General features: G+C 38.1%; 1 protein-coding gene across 2 annotated transcripts; it reads right to left on the bottom strand.

Annotated features, from left to right (window-relative positions):
* Window positions 1–12,413: 12,413 nt before the first annotated feature.
* Window positions 12,414–15,657, bottom strand: LOC113281390 (U-box domain-containing protein 11-like). Of its 2 annotated transcripts, none has more exons than XM_026530113.1 (2): window positions 13,650–15,657; window positions 12,414–12,888 (listed from the first exon to the last, which is right to left on the bottom strand). In XM_026530113.1, exon 1 carries the CDS (start codon window positions 15,354–15,356, stop codon window positions 13,710–13,712), a length of 1,647 nt encoding a protein of 548 aa, XP_026385898.1. In that variant the 5' UTR covers window positions 15,357–15,657; the 3' UTR covers window positions 12,414–12,888; window positions 13,650–13,709. The 2 variants fall into 2 exon arrangements, with proteins under 2 accessions (XP_026385898.1, XP_026385899.1); XM_026530114.1 differs by having other exon boundaries at window positions 12,414–12,883.
* Between the last annotated feature and the right edge of the window lie 681 nt (window positions 15,658–16,338).

Genomic DNA, 16,338 nt, shown 5'->3' with positions numbered 1-16,338 from the left:
AACCACAGTTGGAATTAGCATGTTTGCCCGTCCCTAGCACAGCTCATTTCGAGCTAGATCTTGTGCATGATGAACCCCCAAAACTGCGAGATTTTGTTTCCAAAATTTTATCCGTTGAAAAATCCAGGTTTGGGGGTAGCTCATTTTGTTTCACAGTTTCACTTGCGTTTCTTTCCTATTATTATTGTGTGAAGCTGTTGAAACCTCTACACTTTGTCTTTTGGGTTGATCCTCAACTCTTTAGATTGTTAGTGTATGGTGAATTTTTTGTATATAATCCAGTAGATAAAAATTTTAAAAATCCTTTTGTTCCTTTTGTATATATTTTGCTAATCCAATATGATCTCGGCTGACATATGTTGGATTCTTGCCTTGAATAACGGAGTTCTAATATTGCTTTCGCCGAAATCGGGTATTCTCTTTCCTTTTTCTCTACTCAACATGATCCTCTTCATATGTTGTATTATAATTTTGTTCATATTTTGAAACATTGAGGACAATGTTTAGTTTAGGTTTGGGGGTGAAAAGTAGATACTTTGATAATATGCCATAATTGAAAACAAGAACTCCCTCTTTTTGAAAAAATTTAAAAAATTCCAAAAAAATTAAAAAAATGAAAAATCATAAAAGTGGAGCTCATTTACCTTGAAAAGTTGATTTATGTGCATATATGTTATACGTAGGGTTCTTAGTCTAGAACGATTGGGCACTTTATTCTAGCACATTTCACATAGTGATAAGAAACTTGCACGCGCACGATCTACCAATACATGTATGGCCTCGATCTTCAAGGTGTTTGATAGGAAGTTACGATTGCCAATCACTTTAGAATACTGAACGAAACTTGACTAGCTTGTTCTTTGGTTGGTTGGGATAGAAGGTGGAGGTTACATTAAGAAAGACAACCATCGAATTTAACTGGGTGCATCAAAAAGGGCTACCTCTTGCAAAGTGTCATGTAATCTTTTGTTTCCTTTTGTAATTATATCAAAAGTGTTTCCTTCTTCCAAAAAAAAAAAAAAAAAAAAAAAAAAAAAAAAAAAAAAAAAAAAAAAAAAAAAAAAAAAAAAAAAAAAAAAAAAAAAAAAAAAAAAAAAAAAAAAAAAAAAAAAAAAAAAAAAAAAAAAAAAAAAAAATCAAGTATTTATCAATTCCATTGTCTCTTGTTCCAAAAATAAAAGAGAGTAGTCAATGTAAATAAGAGTCATGTAAAGAGTCATTTTTTTTGTTTTATTAAGCAAGGAAGGGCGCATGCCATTGATGTACAACGCGAGTGATTGTGAAATACCTCCTACTCATTCACAATTCTCGTAAAGTCCGGACAGCTAGCTAGATTTCGACCTCGGTTCTTAGCCTGAGAAACTATCTCTTGGTGATTAGTAGTCATAACTTCAGATCTTTCTTTACACATGTGTAGATACACTTTACACTCCTATCACATGTCTTTAGTTGTTATCAGTGCTAGGATTGTGCCTTTGACAGCTAGATTGACATATTCCTTTGCTGTGAGCTTAATCTGTCTTGCACATGTCACGTTTCATGGAATCTGAGCTCATATTTTGACCTAGAACTTTGTAGGTACGTTCTAAGCAAACCTTCACGAGACTTCACTCGTCCATTAGGGACACTTAGTGGTTTAAAAGGCTTAGTGCATACGCTAAATGCATTCGAGAGACCAGCGACAGTGGTATAGTTAGGATTTCCTTAGTTTTGTTTTACTTGAGGACAAGTAAAATTCAGGTTTGGGGGTATTTGATGAGTGCCAAATAATGCATATATTTATCCCTTTTTGTTGGCATTTAACTCATCTTTTGTGCAGTAATTCTACATTTTATCCCATATTCTGCATTTTCATTGTTTTCAAGAATAAATATTTTTCTTACTTAATTTTGCATTTTTAGGTAATAAATAAAGTCTGGATGACTTGCGAAGCAGAAAAGAGCTGAAGAGTGGTGAAAAGCCGGAAGAAATTACGCAAGGAAGCCGCAAAGAATGGAGCGCACGTCCAAAAATCTAGGAATGGGCTCAAGAAGGAAGAATTGTTCTTAAAGAAGATATGGGCTTGGCATACCCAAGGCCCAAAACCCTTACCCAAACCCATTTTCTATATCCATACCCGCCTCCATTGCCGACCGTCAGATTGGATCGCATCTTCATCCTACGGTCGCTTCTTTGCCTGCACATCAACCCTCGATACTTCCGCTAAACACTACAGCACCTAACCTCGATCTTCGCCGTTAACTTCGTTGTATCAAGACATCCGACGGTCGATACCAGCCTCTTCAGGCGGAGCCGTCCAATTCACCTACCAGCTTCGATTCCAGTGGCTCAGCTTCGCCAACATCTAACTTTGATGCGCCCGCTCAACACCCTAAAAACGGATACCCTATACCCTAAACTGTCGACCCATTCTTCTCCTCTTTCTTTCTTCTCTTTCTCTCCACCTCCTCTCTGCAACACCCATTCCGCCACCATACCTCTGCCACAACCACCAAAAGCCATCATGGCTCTCACCAATCGAAACCCACCATCACCTACCCTCCCTTTTTCCCTCTCTCTCTAGCCCCTTATTTCACTGATTTCTCACCATTCCTTTCTCTGAAACCCTAGGTGAGAAATCAGTAAAATAAGTGAGTCTATAGACGAATTCGAAGCGTGCAGGAAGGCTAGAAGGAGATGTAGCAACGTGGGTCGAAGTCAGAAACAACTTTCATCATGATTGGTGAGATGAATTTAAAACCCTAGTTTTACTGTTTTTGGGGGAAATTTAGGGATTTGGTTTGTAAACCCTAATTGGGTGTCCTGGGTATAAATAGGGGATATGTATCATGTGTAGAAGGTGTTCTTGGTTAGCCGAGATACCCCCAAATTTGGGTTAATCACTGTTTAATTTTAGTTTTAATTTTCAATTTAATATTTAGGGTTCTTCAATTTCTGTTCATGTTTGTTCTTTGCTGTTTAATTCCATCTTTCAATTTTTGTTTCTCACATGTTAGTTAGTTTAATTTCCTGTTTAAAACTTGACGAAGCCCTAGCCCTGTTGTGTAGTATTCTTGAATGTTAAGCAAGTTTGAATGAACTTAGTTTAGTGACAGATCACTCTCACAATGTATGCCAAGTATACTTTGTAGTTAGGTTCATGAGCTGTTGATAAGCTGCAACTGAAGCTGAATTCATAAATCTTTTGACTAGTTGTACCTTAGAAAGACAATTAGTGCTTTGGAAATAATAGAACATAGTTGAGTTTAACATGTCTATAGGAGAATGCATAGCTTAAGCTAGGGTGAATTCAAACCCCTAGTTCTCACCTATTTCATCCATAACATCTTCACTCATCCACCTTCACTGTCCACTTTTATTTTTCTGTTTTCCTTCAATTTTTTTCTCTTGTTCCATTGCCGTCTCTACAGCCCATCAATTGTCCACTGTGGTGTTAATAACACCACACAACCTCACTGTTCACTGCCCCTAAGAACAAGTTAGCAAAAGAAGCAAGAAACCAAAAATAGCAATATTTGCCCACCTTGTCCCTGTGGACAAACCCTGCTTGCACACTCACTGCAACTGACCCTGTGCACTTGCAGGTATTATTTCTGTGACTCTTTTAGAGAGCCACCACCCTCCTGAGTCTAGATTTTAATAATTATGAAAATTCTCTTTTAAATGTTTCAAAAATTCCCAATCGCGATAGATACAAATATCATTGCTTGGGAAATTTTCAAATGATCCACAAACATAATTTTGAACAATAAATTATTTCGAACTAAGATTACTAAGGATCTATGAACATCCATTGCTTAAATCATATTTCGAGATGTTTAACAAGACAAGCTTGACTCGAAACTTATTCTTTGTAACATCTACTAGAAGTCATACGACATAGTCTCATACAAATAGAGTGTTAATACTTGTGAGTAAATAGAATGGTTCAGTTTTCACATACCTCTTTTGTTGATGAAGTTCCCCAAATATCTTCTTTTGATCTCCAATCTGCAATATTCGAGGGTTATTAAGTGATGTCTGATACTAAACTACCAAACTGTAATCCTAGTCCGAGACTTGACTCAAGTAGACTAGAAATCAAGTTGTAGTTTTTTGCATCTAACATTGATAACAAGCTTGAGATAGCAAAACTTGCTAGTTCGATCGAGCAGTGCTCTAACACATACAATAATTCTTATTATCTTCAGTACAAAAAAAATATATATTACTGGATCATACATAAACTCAAACAAGAACATGATTATAAATAAAATCAATCATTCAAAGAGCATGGATCAAAATATGTATTCAAGCAAAAAACCAAAATTGATCAATCCTTCATGGATTTTGGATTCGTTTCAAAAGTTTCAGCAAAAACTCATAATTGACTCATTTTCTTATCCTTCTCTTTATCATCACTTTCAAACTCTTCTTTTTCATCTTACTTTTTTTCCACCATTTTTTCTTCTTCTAGTTAAAACCTAATTCTTAAAATGTAAATCAATAATAACCATCAATGAAATCAAAATCTTAATCTCGATTTTGAGCTCAAAACCTACTTGACAGTGCTACGTTATCATTGATTTCCAATACACATATGGCTGAGATCACCAATACTAACATTAGTATTCCGGGTTGTACCCACGAGGCCACGACTGATAATGATTCAAGATACTCATATGAATTTGAATCAAGAACCAATTTATACATCAAAATCACTGGAAATCCTTATCAAATTAATGTAGGTTGCAAACAATGAACTTGGGCACGTAGAATATGGTGATAATGTAATTAGGGTTTACTATTCCTGCTTCAAGATGAAAATTTTAGAATGGTGGTTGATTAATCACATTGAAGTTGTAGGATGACTACTGAATGACAATTGATTAATCTTACAAAATTTGGTATGTGACATTGAAAAAATTTGGGATCTTAGTTAATATATATAGAAAAAGATTATAACTTAAGCTGTAAATTTATATTTCACCCAAATATTTATTCAAATAGTCCAATTTGAAGATTCTAAGCACCATTTTTTTCCCCTTGGTGATCAATTTTTTTCCTCTTTCTAGTTCTACAGAATCAAAGTATAAAAACCTTTTGATCCATAAAGTATCAAAAGTATAAAAGTGATAACTCGTAAGTCTCTGTGATAATAGAGGAGATGATAAAGCTTCATACAAGGAAAGATGATGATCTAAAACTTATCAAATTCAAATTTTTAATATTTATAGTATGAAGGAAAAATTATGAGAGAGATGGGAAAGAATTTTTTGAAAATATTCATCATGGGTCGTTGGTATAATCCGGATTATTGAGGTTAATATGAATGATCTCGGCCATCTATATTAATCAATGATGAAGGTAGCATTTTCAAACATTGTCAATTCAAAGGCATGTCATTGGAACGCGCCTCTATTATAATTATGAGGGTATTTTAGATTTTTAAAAAAAAATATTTTATAACCTCCACACTGCATGGACCTAGGATTATGCTTTTAGGTCCAAAAACATCAAAAGAAGACCACCGATAAACCACTTCAAATAGGTGGACCAGTCAGTAACTAGGTCCATAAAACTAATAGTAACAACGGCTAGTAGTTCCTAGTAGGGGTGAGCATTTGGTCCGAAATTTGCAGATACGATTAGGCCCAATCACATATTTTTCGATGGATGCCCGAACCGTCCACTAATGGATTGTATGCGAATGTAATTTTTAAGATCCAAAATATTTTGATTGAATGCAGGTGCGTCTTAAAAATCCGTTGGACATCCACAATCGTTAAATTAAGGATATTTATAGGATTCTTATAATGTATGGGTTAGTTTAATAATCATAATAGTCTCCTATAAAATACACTTATTTCCTCGTTATTTTCTTCCATCAAACTTTTAGGTTTTGAGTTTGAGAGGAAAATTCAAGTGTCTTTTATTAATTTATTTATCTTGATTTTTTTCTTTTGTTGTTGTTGAAAATTCTAGAAATTGAATTACAACTCAGAAAAACTATCATCTTGTAAGAAATTGGTCGGAAGCCTAGCAACAAGCTGAGCTCCAAATCGTTTCTGAATGACTACACCTAACCAATGAAAAAGAAATTCTCCAACTCGAACATTAGCATCACGGCTAGCAATATAATTGCGCAATCGCTTCAAAAAAATTTATAATATCATCATCCAGCTCTCCTAAGGTGGTAAAGGCAAGAGCCTCAAAACCATAACCTTGAGACGTGCACTTCTCTAAATACTTAACATTCTTGCGAGTAACAACATTTTTAATGGCCATACCCGAGGTAAATGTACGAACCCCACCACTAGTAAAAGGTGAAACACCAGTCACATCCAAACATGCATCACTCCCATTACCCAATTATACACAAGTATATCCGCTGGTAGGGCTGTTCATGGTCGGTTTTGGTTCGGTTTCTAGCCGAACCAAAACCGAAACCAATATTATTGGTTTCTAAAAATCTAAACCAAACCAATCCATTAACCATTGGTTCGGTTTCCAAATGGCTCCAGTTGGTTTCGGTTTGTCCCAGTGGTTTTTGGTTAACCAATAATTATGTCAAACCAAAAAAAAAATACACAAATTTACAGATAAAAAAATCGTAGTTGCCGATAGTATTGGTTTACACAAATATACAGACAAAAAAAAAATCAAGAATAGTTAAAGCTTACTCTAATTCTAGAGATCAAAATAAGATATACAATATATCTTAATTTAGTTATTGACAAATAAAAAAGAAGGAAGACGGGAAGAAAAAAATCGAGTAGCAGCAGCTGTTGTTGGGGGTGGAGAAGGGAGGCGACTGAGAGAAGGAGAAAGAGAAAGAGGGAGAGTATCATAATGAAATATTAGATTTAGGGTTTCTATTTATCCTCTAAATCAATGGGTAGAATCTAATACTTTTAAATCGACGGTAGAAACTAAGTTTAAAAATTAATCGGTTCCCCAATGGTTTTTGGTTCGGTTTTCAGGTCAAACCAAAACCAAACCAGTAATGTCGGTTTTTCAACTTTTTTTACCAAACCAATCCAAATCTAAATGGTTTGGTTCGGTTTCTTGCTTATTGGTCTGGTTTGGTCGGTTTCCAACGGTTAACCGACACCATGTTCAGCCCTATCCGCTGGTCACAGAGCAGTGTCGTTATTCGCAAGAAAACCCAAGTCCACCTCCTTCCTAGCCGGCACACCTGCACGATAACACATGTCCGCAATGGTGTCACAAACCAAATCATGTCTACACTTAGGCCAAACTTCATTCGCACAATGCAAGACATGATCCCCAAAGATATCCATGTCTCTTTTGCAAAAGGGACAAACGTCATCCGCCTCGAATAGGGGAATCCCTAATCTGTATCCGAGAATTGCAATAAATTGCCTAGCTCCAATATGTTGATTGAGCCCAAAATTGGAATTGCCATCAAGAAATCCCAGGCATGTTTTGTTTGGTTGCACTACCATAACACAGAATCACGTTCCGTCATAAAATAATGAGTGGGTATGTTCTTCTTTACAGTGTCAAAGTAAATTATTGCCAGGGAGTTCATGGAATGGGTGGCAAAATTACTAATGCTAATAGGAGAAACAATCCCACACAGTGAGTTGGAGTATTCCAAAGCTTGCTGAAGAGAATGGCTGCTACCAGTGATGCCATTGCGCCTCAAAATGGTGGACTGCAATTCTAGGATCAGTAAACAAGATGCAATAAAACAATAATGCTTAGTATCTTGCATAGTGTACACCCCTATGCCACCCAGTTTGAATGGCAAGGTAGAAAGTCTCTGCTGAAAAGCCCACCCATAACTAGGCCCATCTCCTGTAATTATGTGTCTAAGGAATTGAAACAAAGAGCATCAAATAAGTCTTGAGTTTCTTGTATAAATTCAGGTCTAGTATTTTTTCAGTGCGAAGTAAAGCGGCGGCACACCCGAAAAATTCCTAAATAAGAGCAATTTACATTGAGGGTCTTATAGATTCTCTAGGATGCCAATGAAGCAAATGAAGCAAACACCGACCAAATCCGGACCATGCCCACCCCTCTTGGCTCCTAGATCTACTCTAGTAGTATATTTTAAGCCCAATGCCGATGTCTCCCAAACTTAGGGGTGTGCAACGGACGGACGGATGCGGATTAGGGGTCACCCGCGTCCAAAACGTCAAAGTTGCGGATTTGGAAAATGCAACCGTGTCCGTCCCAATCACCCGCGGATTTAACATCCGCGGATCAGCGGGTGATATGGACCGGATGCGGATTAACCACGGATTTGGTCAAAGAAAAAACAAAAAAAAAACACCAAGACAGAGGAGTGGGTTCTGATGCATAAATTTAAGTATTGACATACCAAGTACATGCTCAGAACTTTACCTTTGGACATGTACTTGTATAATGTCGTATTTTCTTACATGTACTGTTGTTTGTGGGTGAAAACTGTTTCTGCTGATTTTGGTAATTTCGGGTGTGTGGATGAGAAACGAATCTAAACCCTAAACAATGCACTGCACGGGAGTACTTTTGATTCGAGAGATCAATCTGTACAATCCTAGTCTAAACCAAGAAATGGTCGTTTCAGGCTTACTTCAGTCACAAAGTGAAGGAGAAGGGTTGGTCTTAGGGAGGAAAGCGAAGAGAGTGTTGAGACTAGAATAATTGATTCTGAAGGTGTGGTTGTTTATGACTCGTATCTGAAAGTAGAACTGGCTAGAAGAATGGAAAGCTACCAGGTGATTTCTAGATACTGTGTTGTTGCCGACCCAAACTTATTGTCTGGTGGAAATAGGTGAAACCTGTTTATACAAGTCATAATAAAACGTACCCTGATTTCGTAGGAAGCGGAAACGATTGAGTGGTGGAAGAGTGGAGTAACGTCTAACGTTAGAATTTATGCTTCCATGATGAAGGAAACGTTTACACCATTACTAACCGTCCTTCTTCATGACACTTTCTTGTAACGGGCGTATTGCACGCCGCACGCTGTAAACCGCCAGACCAATACCCTGATGAGTATCCCCCAGTTTGTGACATGTTTGATATCTCGAGTGCTGTCGTGGAAAACATGTAGAACTTTGCTACGTGTGGCAAGTCAAAGTCAAGGGACTTACTGCAGGAAATAGCATGCAATGCTATTAGGCTCGTTTTGGATGGTCGCCTAAAACTTGCCACAGGTTTGTCAGTTCAGTTGTGAACTTCGATGGCTGAGATCACATCTCATGAAGGAGGGTAGCCGTTGATTATGACTACCTTGTGTTGGCGCCTGATAATGGCACGGTGGTGTTTTGGTGTACGCCAGTGGCAATGTGGCATGACTGGCATGGCTCGTGCATGCCAGTGGCACGGCGATGCAAGTGGCACCATGACCACTAGATTTAGGCAGCTGGTCGCCTGAAACTTGCCACAAGTCTGTCAGTTTAGTGGCGAACTTGGATGGCTGAGATTGCATCTCATGAGGAAGGATGGCCATTGATTATGGCCGCATCTTGTTGTATAGCGAAGTGGCGCCATTGGCATAGTGGCGCCTGGCGGAGCCATGGCATAGCGGCATGCCGGTGGCGTAGCCGTGGCAGCTATTTTGGCATATTGGTGTTAAACCCAAATATGGCTTCTGGCAACATTAGCCATGTCGCTAAGTTAATCTTGAGGCCTTAGGAGAGTCACTGGACTCAGTTGGCATGGCAAATTTTAGCCAAATTAGGGTTTGGCGCATCACAACTCTATTTAGCACGTGCGGCATGACTGGCATAATTAGCACATGCCAGTGGCACGGAGTAGCGTCTGGCATATTCATGGCCGCTAGAATTTGGCACCTCGGTGTTGGACCCACATGTGGCGTGGAAACATTGGCCATGTTGCCACATCAATCCCAACGCTCTGGGAAACGTTACTTGGCTTGGTTGGCGTAGCAACTTTGCCTAAATTAGGGTTTGGCATGTCCAAACCCTAATTGGTGCGTGTGGCATGCGGCCGCGGCATGGCGACACTTTTTTGTGCAAACGGTGCCATAGCTATGCCAAAGGAACTATGGCAAGGCCGTAGTGTGGAAACGGCCACAAGGGTAAGGATTGTCGTGGGTGGCTATGATATGGCGCCATTCCTAGGGCTTCATGGGCCCCACACGGCTCGTGGCATGTTGTGGGGCCGAAGTGGCATAATTTGTGTTGCGAAAATTAGGATTTTGGTTAATGTAGGGTCGTGCTTCTGACTAGAAAACCCTAATTTGAGCTTACCATGGCGTTGGCCCCGAACATGAGGTAGGTTAGCACGTAGGGCGCTATTTATGGCATATTGCCACGAAGTGGCATGTTTGGCATGTTGGTGCGGCGGAGTGGCATGTTGGCGTGCCGCTCAATTTATTGGCGCAACATGGCACGTTCGGCATGTTGGTGCGGATTTTTGGAAAGCCAATTAATATGTTGTTGTGGCAGGGCGCGTTTGGCTTGCCAATTAGTATAATGGCGCGACAGGGTGCGTTTCGCCTTTAATGTATGGTGACGAGTTTAGAGCGACTTGATTGGTCAAGAAAAGGGGCAGGCCAAACATAAGGCGCGGCCAAACCTCTAGTGCTCGTGGCGCATTTTAAAGTGACCTGATTGGTTTTAGCTTTACTTATGAAGAGAGGGGTTCCTAAGTAGGAATCATGAGGATTGATTTTCTTTATTTTCAGAATTCTGCTAATCATTCTCTGGTGTTTAGGTTGTACTTTTTACTGAAAAAAAAGTCCAGATTTGTCAATATTAACTAACTGTCCAGAGGCCTTGCCAAAAGAATCAAGCAGAGATAACAGATTGTGACATTCTCTAAAGTTAGCCCTAATGAACAAGAGACAATCATCAACAAAAAATAAGTGAGAAATGGGGATATTCTTAGGAGTTATCTTAACTCCATTAATGAGTTGTTCTTTTTCACCAGCTAGAAGCAATCTAGAAAAAATTTCCATACAAATAATGAAAAGGTAAGGAGATAGAGGATCTCCTTGCCTGAGCCCCCTAATAGGCTTGAAATAATCACCCGAGCAGCCATTGAGTAAAACTGCAATGGAAGTTGTAGACACACATTGATAAATGAGATTACAAAAGTTATCATTGAACCCAAAGTTTTTCATGGCTGTGATTAAGAAATCCCAATCCACTCTATCAAAAGCCTTAGACATATCAATCTTGATTCTCATTCCAGCATGCTTAACTTTTTTTTTTTTTGAAAGAATGAATTATCTCCTGAGCAATTATGATGTTGTCAGACATCTGTCTTTTAGAGAGGAAAGCAGCTTGGAATGGGGAGATAAAGGAGTCAAGGAGAGGTTTAATTCTATTAATTTGGATTTTGGCTATAATTTTGTAAATTGTATTACAAAGGCCAATTGGTCTGAAACCACTAGGGTCAATGGGATGTCTGCTCTTGGGGATGAGGAAAAGGAAGTTCTTATTGAGATCAGGATGCATAATTCCTGATTCAAAGAAAGATTGGACAGTTGATACTACTAGCTCTCCCACAATTTCCCAGTTTAGTTTAAAAAAACTGACAGGAAACCCATCGGGTCCAGAGGACTTGTTGGGTTTCAGTTTTTTAACAACTAACCATATTTCTTCAGCAGAAGGAATAGAGTTTAATAACATATTATCCTCAGTAGTAATACAAGGATCAACGTTATTAAAGAGATCAGGATTAGATGGAGGGAGAGGGGAAGGTGCAGAGAAGAGATTTTGGAAGTACTCATTAAGAGATTTTTGCATTTCATCTCTTTTGAAAGTGATTCCCTTGTCACTTGTTCTAAAGCATTCTATATTGTTCCATTTTCTTCTCTTCATGGTCTTAGTATGGAAGTATTTAGTGTTTTTTCTCCCAAAAGGACCATGTTATCCCTGGATTATTGCTTTGCTATAACTTCCTGAGTAACATACAGGTTTTCTAATAAAGCTAGCTTCCTGAGTAATTTAATAGTTGACATAAACTATATATATGATATATGAATTACAATTAGCAAATAACATGTATGTTGGTGGTATTGGAATCAGATCGGTATATGTAAAGTTTTAAAAGTCAAAAATATAATAAAAAATGATAATTTAGTGATGATGTGGCAAAGTATTATACGGACCGTATGATTCGGTAATTAGTAAATACGCGTATAATTCGTTTTGAGCTGGAAATTCACGAATCTAAGTCGGGATTTCAGTATTTCAGTTATACGGCTGATACGTACGGATTCGGTCGATACGGACGGACTCGCGAATTATACTCGTATAATTCGCGAACTTACTAACTAGGCTACCCCATAAGATGTTAACACCAAAAGATCAGAGTTGGTGTTTGATATCATCTGTCAATGACTTGATTGGAGATATCATTTCCATACCAACCATGACTTTCTTCTTATATACAGAGATACAAATAAGTCTGTCTCTAGAGGACCACATAACTAAGTCGTACACCCAAAGCAAAATACGAGTGGAAAACGTGTATTCAGCGAAAAGGACCTCATCGACCGTGTGAAAGGCCTGAGTAACTCGACATACGCATCCAGAGAAATTATCCGTCTCATGAAAAGATTGCAGAAAGGCAATTACCTTTCTTACTCTGCTTATTATCTAGCAGTCAAGAACAGAACAATGCAGAGATCAAAGATCCAAAACAGCAACTACAGAGATAAAGCATCATGTCAACTATATGAGCATCTCTTGACGAGTTGACTTCAACCAGAAATGTAAATCAACGTTCCTGCTTCAATAATTTAGCATAGAAAACTACCAGTTCATGCTTTCGGTTTTACGGGGTCTCAGTTTTCTGTATTTTTTTTCTTCTTCCAAGTAGTACTATACCCCAGCCAACATAACAGATAACTGGTAGTTAAGACTTGGATGCCACTTCAGACCCCTGTTGGTCAAGATCCCAGCTTGGCGGTATACTAAACTGTATCGCAAGGTAAAATAGGCAATTAGGTGACTAATCATATATAAAAGCACAGAATAGAATTAGTAATTTGTATGCAATAGCCTAAGATAAGCTGTATTTATGTTGTAAAACAAATGCCTCTTCAAGTACTCAATATTCACTCATCAGTATGCAACGCCACATTTTGCTGTTCAAAATAAGACATACTTTTAAACTAGATATATCCGGCAGACTTCACGGCAGAAAGATGAAATAGGAAGAAAAGCAGGTCCAAAGAATTCACATAAGTAACATCTCAATTACGCCATCTATTCTTCTCAAGACATAAAGAACCCCACAAAGAACCACTTCCGCTGACAAATAAAACATAACACATGGCAGAGTATGGTAGGGAGCTAATACAGTGTCATTGAGCTTGATTTAGTTAGTTTCAAGTGACTAGCATATTCATCCGAAAATAATAAAAATATAATAGCTAAGTTATACATCAAGTAGTCAAGTATTAAGGAAATATTAAGCAAAAAAAAAAACTACTATATGTTATGAACAAAAAGCATTAGAAATGGGTAAAATAGAAACACTGTTTATTGGGTTTAAGGCATACAAACAAGCTCCAGTCTAGTTAGGTCACAAACCAAATTTCTATGCACAAAATTGTACATCAGCAATTAAGGGTAACAAACTTATAACACCCAATTTCAGAACCTAAAGAAGATTATAGAGAACAAAAAAAAAAAAAAAACAGAAAAAATAAATGAATACGTAACTATTGTACATACAGATCAAGACGATCACACGCTCCCTCCACGAAATCAACCATCTTCATTATCTCACTGCTATCATGGTCTGGGAAATACCCCCCAAAGTTTACCACGACTCAAGCTTTCCATTAGTTTCTTAGCACCTTCAATATCCATTTCAACAAGCTTTTGCAAGTGCCCACAAGCCCCTGCAGCCACCATTTCTTTCCTACACTTCTTCAAATGTGCTATAGCAAGCAATATTGAAATTGGGTATTTCTTATCCAAATTCTGCACAAGAGGATCAAGAAGCTGTACCGTACCAAGTATCCCTCTTTCATCCTTCTGAAAAATCCTTCGATTACTTCCTAACTGCATGAGAGAAGACAAAGTCATTGCTGAGGCTTCTTTCTCTTCAATTGCTTTCATATCCAGCATCCTAACCAAAGGAGGAATACACCCACAGTCACCCATTTCCTTCCTCGTTTTAGTGCTGAATCCCAATTCATAAATAGCTTTCGACGCAGCAACTCTTACACCAGACACTCCACAACTTAAAGCCCCAACAAGCCTGTTTATAAAACCATCAGCAACAATAACTTCAGCAATTGGTCGGTACGAACCCATATTTCTTAACAAACCAATCGCAGACTCAATACTTCGCCCCATAGCTGATGAATCCCAGAAATTCTTTAAACACTCAATTCCACCTTCTCTAACAACTAGAAGCTTCAAATTCTCATCCTCTGACACTAAATTATGCAAGCATTCAATCGCATTCTCTTGCGCAACAACTGTACCCGAGGAAATAAGACCAATCAAAACTGGAACTGCATTCTCCTCAATAAAATTCTGCCGAATTTCAGAAAACCCAGAGAGATTTCTCAACACACCAGCTGCAACAGCTTGAGAACTCGGCGTCCCAGATTGACAAATCGCTAAAAGTGAACAAATTCCACCTCTACAACCAATCCCCCTGGCATTCTCTCTCGAAAAGCTTAAAGCTTGTAATGTCACACATGCTTTTTCTTTTGCAAACCCACTACCAGATTCTAACACTCTTAACAAATGATTCAATAACAAAACACCTTCGGCTATCAAAACATGTTTACTACTATCAATCAATGAAACTCTAGAAATCGCAAAAACGGATTTTTCTTTAATCTCTAAACAACTAGAATCAAGTAATTTAACAAGTACAGGTACAACACCTTGTGCAACAGCAATCAATACATTCTTATCATCCTCCTGCAGCAACCCCAACAACGTATCCATTGCAGCACTCCTCCCTTCAAAATCCCCAATCTGTAACCGCGTAATCAAATTCCTGGATTCCACCCTCACCGTTTCTCTCTTTGAACCACCACCAGTCTCTTGATTCATAACACCACTTTTAATCAGAATCTCAATATCATGAACATGTCGATCAAGCTTAGATATAACTGAGTCAATATCACTTTGTGTTCTCAACTTCCCAGCACTGAAATTAGGGTTTTTACAGTTCTTCACTAGGGTTAATGAGTCAGTTAAAGTCTGTGAAACTGAAATTAAAAGATCAGATGATAATGGGTTTGTTGTGAAATTAGGGAAATCTGATAAATCTTTGAGCTGTGTTGGTAAATCATTGAGTTTAGACTTGATAACTAACCATTTTCCTTTAAAAGTTTGGATATCATTGATTTCTTCAATTAGGAGTGGAATTAGACTGCTTGAGATTTGGTAATGATGGGTTTCTGGTAATTTCATTCTGGGTTTTTGATACTACGGATGATGATAATGATGATGATTTTAGGGTTTGAGTTCTTGAAAAGAAAAAGAAAAACTTTTTCTCAGTGGGGGAGTTGAAGTTGGCTGAGCTAAAGACAGAACATGAAATGAAATGAATCTCCACAAATAATGCAGAATTTGGGTTTCAATTAATGACAATTAATTATTTGATTACAACTAATTTACGTAGACTTTCTATTTGTGAAGCCTTTTTTAATGAAGTGGCCTTGGCCCTTGACACTGGGAAGGATAATAATGCGGAATTAATAAGTTGGGAAGTGCAATTAATGAAGGGGTATTTTCTTTGTTTTTTAGAGTTTATGTTTGGGTCTCTGTGGGGTGCACAGACTTTTAGAGTACATAGACTCTGAATCACAACTTTATTGAGAAGTCCATTGACAGGCAGGCTTTTGCTAGAAAGCATATAATGAGACTTGTTTGGATGACGGAAATATTCTTATCGACATTCATGGTATTTAGAGAATTCGATAAAGTGTGAACTCAGCTTTGAGACTTTGATAAAGTGTGAACTGACTTAACAAGCTATCCCGGAAATGTAAACGTTTTCGTATCCGAAAATGATAGATACACAACCAAGTGTATGCACCGTGTGAGGGAAGGGTGGGGTCCATTTCTGTCCATCCCTATCCCAATACAGAGAGGGTGATCTTTCTGCCGTTGGATCCCCTCTCGGTGTACACTTCGTTGTGTATGTAGCAAAGCTGTTTCGTATCTGCCACCACGGTTTGTTTTTCGTCTAGATTAGTCGATAGACTCGATACAGTTTACTTTCAACAATTTACTTATTTACCCCTTTACTCGTTGACTTGTTGGCGCGTTGACTTTTAACATCATTTTCCATGTTCGTCGAGCTTAATTCAAGATTTTCAGCACTTTACGTCAGTCTCCAAAAAGGGTTCCTCATTCTCAAGTTTTTTGGGTTTTTGATTGGCGGAACATC

Source organism: Papaver somniferum, chromosome 5 (genome assembly GCF_003573695.1).
Source record: "Papaver somniferum cultivar HN1 chromosome 5, ASM357369v1, whole genome shotgun sequence".
In the NCBI taxonomy this organism is placed as follows: Eukaryota; Viridiplantae; Streptophyta; class Magnoliopsida; order Ranunculales; family Papaveraceae; genus Papaver; species Papaver somniferum.
The sequence above is the reverse complement of the archived record's forward strand: the minus strand, read 5'-3'. Positions and strand labels throughout refer to the sequence as shown.

Coding starts and splice junctions, on each gene's coding strand:
- LOC113281390 (XM_026530113.1), bottom strand. CDS start 15,356: ATGAAATTACCAGAAACCCATCATTACCAAATCTCAAGCAGTCTAATT.